Source organism: Halyomorpha halys, unplaced genomic scaffold, assembly GCF_000696795.3.
Source record: "Halyomorpha halys isolate HHAL.00 unplaced genomic scaffold, Hhal_1.1 Scaffold859.1, whole genome shotgun sequence".
Taxonomy (NCBI): domain Eukaryota; kingdom Metazoa; phylum Arthropoda; class Insecta; order Hemiptera; family Pentatomidae; genus Halyomorpha; species Halyomorpha halys.
The window spans coordinates 362,382-371,538 of NW_027115553.1; the positions used below are offsets into that span (position 1 = coordinate 362,382).

General features: G+C 31.0%; 1 protein-coding gene across 1 annotated transcript in view; it reads left to right on the forward strand.

The window, feature by feature from the left end:
- Nucleotides 1–9,086, forward strand: part of LOC106686657 (sodium-dependent neutral amino acid transporter B(0)AT3) — a 48,787-nt gene extending 39,701 nt beyond the window's left edge. Inside the window, exons 9-13 of the mRNA XM_067052573.1 lie at nucleotides 208–353; nucleotides 452–653; nucleotides 730–889; nucleotides 2,125–2,388; nucleotides 5,654–9,086. Of these exons, the coding sequence (XP_066908674.1) occupies nucleotides 208–353; nucleotides 452–653; nucleotides 730–889; nucleotides 2,125–2,388; nucleotides 5,654–5,834 (953 nt within the window). The 3' untranslated portion in view covers nucleotides 5,835–9,086. The remainder of the gene's footprint in view (nucleotides 1–207; nucleotides 354–451; nucleotides 654–729; nucleotides 890–2,124; nucleotides 2,389–5,653) is intronic.
- Nucleotides 9,087–9,157: the final 71 nt, after the last annotated feature.

Below are 9,157 nucleotides of genomic sequence, written 5' to 3' on the forward strand. Positions count from 1 at the left end.
TAAATACAAAAAAAAATGTAATAAAATAAAAAACTCTCTTAAAATATATACAAACATAAGAATTTAATAAATTAAACAATAACGTAACGTCATCCTTTGGTAAGCTCCATGAGAAAATCCCTCCCTCTTCAAAAAGTATTAAATATTTACTGGAGAAATATGAAGATATTAGATCACTGAATAAAAAAATTATAAATTTTGTTTTAGGGTTCAAAGCTACTCTCAATTACGAAAGATGTTTAGAAGAAAAAAATAATGGCCTTCCAACACACCATCTGGGGCATCTTGTCACAACTTTGGAAAATGCTACGAAATCAGTAATTAATTGCGATTTGCAGCAAGAACTAGAAAATGTAAGTTGTCCATTCTTGAACATAATTAAACACTGATCCTCTATTTTATTTTTTTGCTATTAAATTATCCAATAACTGACTTTTTTAATTGGTTGCAGTGCGAGGCAGGGACCGGATTGGCGTTTATAATATTCACTGAAGCCATCAACCAGTTTCCCGGAGCCCAGTTCTGGTCAGTTCTATTTTTCCTGATGCTTTTCACCCTTGGAATCGATTCACAGTTCGGTACTCTAGAAGGAGTCATCACTTCGATAGTTGATATGAAACTTTTTCCGAATTTGCGAAAGGAAATCCTTACAGGTATAAAAATCGATTTTTTAGTTTCCTTTCTTTGAAATTACACTGATGAACTATACATCACTCGTTTACATTCCAGGAGTCATGTGCCTAGTTTGCTGCCTGATATCTATGTGTTTCGCGCACGGAGCTGGAAGCTATATTTTTGTTTTGTTTGATAATTTCTCTGGAAACTTTCCACTTCTGGTCATAGCTCTTTTTGAGTGTATCGGAGTGGCTTATGTTTATGGTCTCAAAAGGTTAGTTGATTAATTACTCACATTTCTTAATTATGTTATTTTATTGTTCTTTTTGATATTCATTTAAAAATTAATTATGGATTATATTCAATCTGTATACCGGTAACATACCCTATTAGTCATTTTGAGACCAAGAGACAATCGTTGTTTCAAATGTGGTAACGCCCTACAAAGTAGTTTTTAAAGCTGATTAATTTGGAATAACCATCGTTCTGTAGGCCTTCGTGATCCACAGCAGAGCCAGTGTCTGTACAGTAGCCAGTTTCTTCCTTTATTGCTGCCTGAGGGTTTAGCTCCACGCCCGGGAATAAGTACACACCTTTGCAAATGGTCATTGTCTCGAAGAACCTGATGTCACGGAACGCACCTCCTATTCTGCATAATCTATTTATTGACAGGTTCAACCTATCTCTCAGGTATTCCGGGTGAGGGATTTCTTCTTATCTTAAGCCAAGATATGTCACCTGGCCTCACTATCTGTCCTTGAATATCCAAATTGATAGAGTGAACCGTGGAGCCACTTATGAGTATGGCCTAAGTATTGGCTGGCCATACTCAATTTCCTCCTTACGCATCACAAGTCTTAAATCTGCTCCAACTGTCTTCGGCCACAATGATGTAGGCCATGTTAGGCTCTATCGTCCTAATCCCCAACAACTAATAGAATAGTAGCTTCTACAGAGCCGGACCCAGAACCAAACCCTGCGGATGGCCTCTTTCTATTTTCTTTTCAACCTCGTAATAGCTAACTCTGATTCTGTCACTCTCTTGACTGAGGTAGCTACTTACAAGAGATTGCATGATGCTGGGGCTTGAACTCTTGCAACCGCTAGAGTACAAAGTTTCATTAATAGTCAGCACATTTATTTGGCCTTATTCACATATTATAAAATGTAATTAAAAAAATATTATAACTTGACTTATGAGTGAGGATGATGATAATGCTCAGCGCGACCAACTACTTTAGGGAATAGGATGACCAGAACCGGGATAATAATAAGCCACCAGAGAGCACTTATTTGGTAAATACCTTATTGGTCTGTTCTTGTCCCATATGGCACAATCTCACCTCATTTTATGGAATGTATTAAGTCTCCATCTATTTATAATAGACTTAATTATAAGTAGACAGTCTCTATAAACTCAATAGCACTTAGCCACTTCCATTTTAAATAGCTAATATTTTATATAAATCAATATTTCTCTATGATTACACTATCATGATATGATTTCAGGTTTGCAGATGATATAGAACTGATGACTGGAAGTAGGCCCGGCCTGTACTGGCTGATCTGCTGGAAGTACTTATCGCCGTTGGCAATGAGCCTCATCTTGGCAGCAAGTATAGCCGATCTATTTATGTACGGTAGTACTTACCCAGCGTGGGCAGCTGACCTTGGGGAAACTGTACCTCACGAGTGGCCCCTCTGGGCTATCTTACTTGCCTGTCTCCTGGTTACTGTAGCGGTGATATGGATACCTCTGGTAGCAATCTGCAGGTGAGCATATGAAAACAACAGTAAATACCTCAATTAAATATGTTAAAAAGGAAATATAGAGTACGTATCCAAAAACCAAGAGTTGTAATTTAGAAGGAGTATGAAGGTTGTAAAACAAGGGTGACTGTCAATAACTCAGAAGGACAGAGTGAGTAATTTGTACCTCAGTGAAACACAAATTTGTCCCCACTTTTTTGTTGCCAACTACCCTTTTTCTCTTGTCAATGTTAGCATAAATTTCTATGCTAAGAGATTCTGCTAATGATACACAGTGTTTATTACTTAGCTATTCTCAAATTGGTAATTGTTCCTGTCACATTTGCTCATGGTTCTTTTATCAGTGTATAACTGTTCCAGTCGTTTCTGTTTATTATTACCTTTATTGGGCTGCAAACATAAAGCATTTTATTTGAACTAATTCTTACTTATGTTAGTCTTTTATAACTATTTTTTTTTAATAGTTGATTTTATCAATGCATTACTTCAGACTAATCAGGATTCATATAATAAAAGAGAAAAAGAAGTATACCAATGTATCAGATGTCCTGGAAGTGATTGGTAAGATAGATGAGGGGGAGATGTCAGTATCTGATGAAGAAATGGAAGACTACGTTTTGGAAGATCTTGATGACACCTCAGAAATAGATGGTACTGATCAGGATCCATTCTGAAAAAATAAATAAATGTATCACCAAACAGACTTAGAAGTTACAATGGAAAAATTGCAATACCAGAAAAATAAGAAAAAAAAGACTGGAGTCTTTTTCTTCTTAGTTGTGCCTCTTCCACTGCAGAGCAACGTGAGGAGCTTTCATGTAGAACTTGCTCTTATATACTCTTTGATATTGAATACTACTTATACTCTTCGATTTTGAACCAGCTTGTACACAAGATTGAAGACAATAATCCAAATTACTCTACAGATAATATTTTAAAAGGGGATGATATCATTCATAAAGGGTCATTTATGTGATTCTTCACAAATGATCGCACATTATTGGTAATGTAATTGGAAATAGTAAATATTGTTTTTTAAGACTTAATAGTGTACAATCTTAATCATGAGAGAAAAATGTGTTTAATGTCAAGCCAAAGAATGTTAACGTTCTCGGGATAACAGGGTGAAAAACATAACTAGCAGTTTTATTATACTTAGGCAGTCAATAGCTTGAACTCGGCTGATTGTATCCTTTCTGGTATTACAGAATGAGCTATCTTCACCAGAAACCAGAATTAGAATAAATAACATTGGCACATAGAATCAACAAATACTGTTGGATTTGATCTGGTGACAAATGCCATCCTGCCTTTATTTTTTTGTCAGCATTAGGCATCAATGTTATCAATCACATTGAACTACATTAAATCAAAGATTCTCAAGGCTGCTTTGTTTGGTGTAACAATGAGTAACATTTTAGAATTTTCTGTTATAACAATCTTAGGTTTCCCTAGCGAATGTTATAAAGCTGTATGTCTCTTTATTTTTATTAACATCTCCACTGGCCTCCTGAGTTCAGTATACTGTACAAAGACACACAGAATAATACACCGTTCACTTGCACTTACACCACATACCCTAGTGTCACTTTTCCTAGGAAGTTGCCCCAGACAGGAGAGCTCGTCAGGGGGCAGACCTTACACTGGTCTTGGGAGTTGAGGGCTGAAAACCCACTTTGCTTAAATCATATATATCAGGGATGTGTAACAAAGATTAACAGGACGGATAAATAGGAAACAACTCTGTGCTGGTCAACTGACCAGGAAACATTTTAAATCTGTTTAAACTAGGGGCTATATAAGCATTATAGAACATTATAAACACAAATGTGGTGGACATAGTTGGCATCCAAAGGTTCAGATGGACTGGATAAGGCAATCATAGGAAAGGCCATCACAACAATTTATTACAGCTAAGACCGCCTATGACATGGATGTGTGATAATTGGACTTGCGAGACAATGTTGTGCAGAGCATGTTGCATGAATGGAGAATAATGCAAACCCATAGAGAGTTAGAATGAACCTATCTGCGGAAAACTGCAGAGTGAGATCATGTAGGCACTGGCAAAACTATCTGGATGCTGATGGAAGTAACCTGATTGAGTCAGAAACTGGTAGGCAGCAGCAATGAACAGAGAAAACTGGTTGTCTATGCTGTAGTCTTAAATGGTTGAGACTTAGGATCTGATAACAATAATAATTGAGTAAAAAATTCAATTATTAATTTTTAAACTACCAACTAAGGTTTTGGAAAAAATTACAGTTATATTTTTAAAATTTTGTGACATAACAGTCCTTGATTCACATAGCAAATGTGATAAAGCTATATGTTTTTAAAAATTTATATTAACAACTCACCTTACTTAAATCTGTGCTACATGTCTGTCAAGTGAATGAAGTATTATCTAGTTTTAGTGGTAAACATGGCTATAAACTGCTAATAAAAGCTAATGAGTTAAATTTGAATAATACCAACCTGTTTCATAGACATAATGAATTCATCTGATTAACTAAATAACATCCAAAATTTGTGTGGTAAAACAGAGAAAATAACACTAAAAACATTGTCTGTAAGTGACCTTAATTTGATAACTACAATTATCCAAAGTACAATATACTATTTCTTTGGTAACACTAGTCTGATTTCTATATTTTATATTTTTGTTTTATCTAACAGAGAAATCAGTTAGATCTCACACTCATAAAAAATATATATTCTAAGTTATAATGTTCCAGAGGATGTTTATTTTTTGTAATTAAATAAATTATGCATTTTTTAATTAACCTTTTTTTTAAACACTTAGAATATTTATATTTTATTATATTAGTATTTTTGCATATCTAATCTTATAACACATCCACAGTATAAGTAGAACCACTATCAAAAACTTTGGTTTCATCCGTATTGTCATACCAGTGACTAAGGACTCATACCAACTTAAATTTTTGATTGTTCGGTTAATGCTCTGGGGGTCATATCATGATGCTATTTAGCCTGAAGTTTTTTCTTAAACATACTATCAAAGAAAATAATTTATAATAACAATTATTAAATGATAATTTTATATCTGACAAGTAATTCCTGAAATTAGCAAGTTCAAACAAGCGAACTCTTCAGCTTTATATATTGGTGTAGAGTAAAATTTTGACTTAAAAAAACAATTTTTTTTTAAAGAAGACAAATATTATACGATGATTAGTTGATGTATCGATTTAATTTTTTATTTCCATATACTGCTAAAGTTAATGCATTGCTTTTTGTAAAGGTTATTTAGTGTAGTCATCATAGATGACAACGAGAAAGCTTGGTTTCCTTCTGGTGATTTGAAAGAATTCCATGGTATTGTGGAGCATGAAGTCACAACTGCTGAAACACTCCTGTTCTGCATCAGACCGGATGGAAGTGAAGGTTTTTGCTGTCCAACTAGTCCACCAGATGAAGACTAGTCTAGTACCATAATAAAATAATAGTATGTATATTATACAAAGATCATTTGTGTAAATAGTCTTAGATGTAATTATGTGACATAGACTGAGAAGGCAGGTATTGAATGCATCTGTGTTACATGAGTATGAAGCTAAAATTAATGAATTTTGTCTGTTTTAAATAAGTTTATCATTACTCGACACAAATATGTTCATCATGATCTGTCCATTTACATATGTTTTTTGTTCGAGTTTATTGCCAATGAAGGCCAGATTTTTGGCAATAAAGTAAAAAATATCGGTAGATTAATAATTTCAGTTTAATACATGCTATATAGTTTATGTGCTTATTTCAAAATATGATAGAAAATGGCTGAAGAATAATATAATGAAACCATTTTTTAATTTAATAAGTTACTTATCCACAAATTAATAAATTATTAAAATAATTGCTAATGTTATACTTAAGGTGTTAAAATATATATTTTATTATTTTTCTGAGGTTTATTTCTGGGAATATTAGTAAAATCCCAATTAGCTTGGATTTACAGTTTTGTAACTTGGATTTATAATAGCAAACTACAACGAAAAACAAGAGGCTGATTTACTATTATTATTTAAAGTATAAAATACTGTACATTTATTTTTCCAGATCTATGAAAATATTAACTACTTCAGAGTATAATGGAATCTAATGAAATAGTCTTTATCTTCGAAGGGAAATTCATACAAATGGAGGCTTAGTTCAAAATATAATGTTTTAAATAAAACTGAATAGCATTAAAAGTAAAATAGTATAAGTATTATGACAAAATGCCTCTGAAGAATTGCAGTTGACAATAATTTTTAGTCTGTTTAGAAACTGTGGACAATATTACTACTAGGGGATGTAGAGAATAGTTTTCCTAGATCTTGTGAGCAAAATGGTCATTTGGTTCGAATAGTATCTTCTATGTATAATAAAGTATAATTATTCAAAATATAAATTAAATATATTTATTGTAAAATAGGCTTAATTTATTCCATCTAATAGAAATTTATTTCTATTTATTATATCTCATAGAAAGTTAGTATGGTATTATTTTGGTTTTGGAATGTTTTACAACCCAAAGAAAGTAATATAATTTTAGCCAATTGTTCAGATGTCCACGAGTCCATGCAGGGTCCCAGAAATGCAGATCATTAAGATTTAGCATTTTCCGAGCCAATCAGTGGGACCCGATGATAGTATTATAGAGAGTGAAAGAACAGCTATTAATTATAAAATTAGTTATGGAAAAATAAAAGGGACGTTATAAAAAATTCCAAACTGCTAAAAACTATTTTGTTACTGTTTAGTGTTTTTTAGACTGACATTAGCATTAGAACTTACAACTGTTAAGACAATAACATAATTATTAGATTGTAAATATTTCTTTTCTATTTTACAATAATTTTAGAGATCTTTCTATTCATTGCCAAAGATTTAATTTCAGTTTTCATAAAATAGAGGTCTAAGAGGTGAGATGCTATCCTCCGTAGTCTTAATATTGCATCAGTGGTTTACATTAATTTTTTTTACACTTTGGTTACATTTTGCCCTGAGTAACATTGTAGTGGGTTTTTGTTGTTTACAAAAAATTATAATGCTCAGTTAACTTTTGCACTAAAAATAAAATAAATTTTTTTTGTTGTGAGGTGATAACTACTATTTTCTTTTCTCTACCACTTTCAATTTACTCTTTCTTTCCTTCAAAATCAGAAAATATTGTTTTCTTGAGAAAAAAAAAGTTAACACAAAATCCAATTTCTTACATACATTTTAAGTATATTTATACTTTAGAATTTTAAAATATACAAAAAAAAATTAAAAAAATAAAGAATGGTAATAAATTTAGGATGTTCATCAGGTATCGATTACAAACATTCTATAAATTTGTTTTATTTTTAACATCATTTTCAGCATTACTAGGTGGCTAGAAAATAGAACCATGTAAGAAGACAATAAAGTGATTATATAAATGTAAATGTGACAATAATAACTATAGTAAAAAAAAAAAAATAAGGTAATAAATACAACAAGAACAAGATGCAGTAAACATAATCATAATAAAAGAATTTGGAAAAAAAAAGTAAGTGAGGAATACAGTTTAATTACGACATAAAGAAATGAATACATCTAATTGCTAACACTGCAATATTATAAATTTTCTTGAGCTCAATAAATAACTGTTTAGCCCTCTTTTATTTATACTATAAACTGCTCAGATAATGCTTTGATGAGAATGTTTTTTTTTGTCACATTAACACTGAGAGTGTTTTTTTTCTTATTCTCCATTCTAGGAATCCTGGTCATTTAGCTGTTCCCTCTTTTCCTAACCTTTACTTTTCAGAAATTCTCATTTTATTTTTATGTTAGAATTTTCATTTTCACTCAGTTCAAAATGTTAGGGGGAAAAACACAATAATATACTATAGGTAATTATAAGACCAAATAAATAAGACCAAATTTCTGCAATATTTCCCCTTTTCTTATTGTCTATTCAGATTTTTTATTAAATATATAAGTATTGTTTATTTTGTATTTGATAAAATTTTTATTTGTGTGATTGATTATATTGATAATTAAAACCTTTTTGTATTTAACTTTTTATATATTTAAAAGTAAATATATAACTTATTTCTCTCATACAAACACTTCCTTAATTATTAAAGACAACTTCCAGTAACAGGAAAAATTCTTTTGAACACCTTCAACCCTAATGCATTTGTCGGTAAAAGAAGAACAACACATTTTTCAAAAGATAAGTGCAATGAAAACTATTTATTGACATTCTTTGTTCAAAAGCTATGGGGAAAAAAATTTCAAACAATGAAATCAACAACAGTTTTGCCTAAAAATAAATAGTAAGGTGTGGACATATCATCAAAAATTGATTTTTTTTTATTTACAAACTGATTAATTCCTTAAGAAATTGAAAAAAAAAAAGAAAAAATATAGCTGAGTTAATTTATTAACTTTCTTTATTTTTAAAATTTGATGGAATAGATTAAAAGAAAAACTCACAGTTATCACCTCAATCATTAAAGACATATACTTTTTATTTTAAGAATAAAAATTTTCATGAATAATTAAGGTACTCTTAAGGTTTATCCAAATTCATGTTTTACCAAGTGAATGTTTCGAGCTGATATATTTTTCAACAATCAGCTAATGAAATTTGCATTTTTCTGTGGCAAATATTAACATGATTTAATAACTTAATAAAAATTGAAGGCTGAAAAAAAATCTTATAACAGCACTAAAGAGTTAATAATAATCTTCATTACTTCATTAATGTTATAGAAATTTAATGATATATATA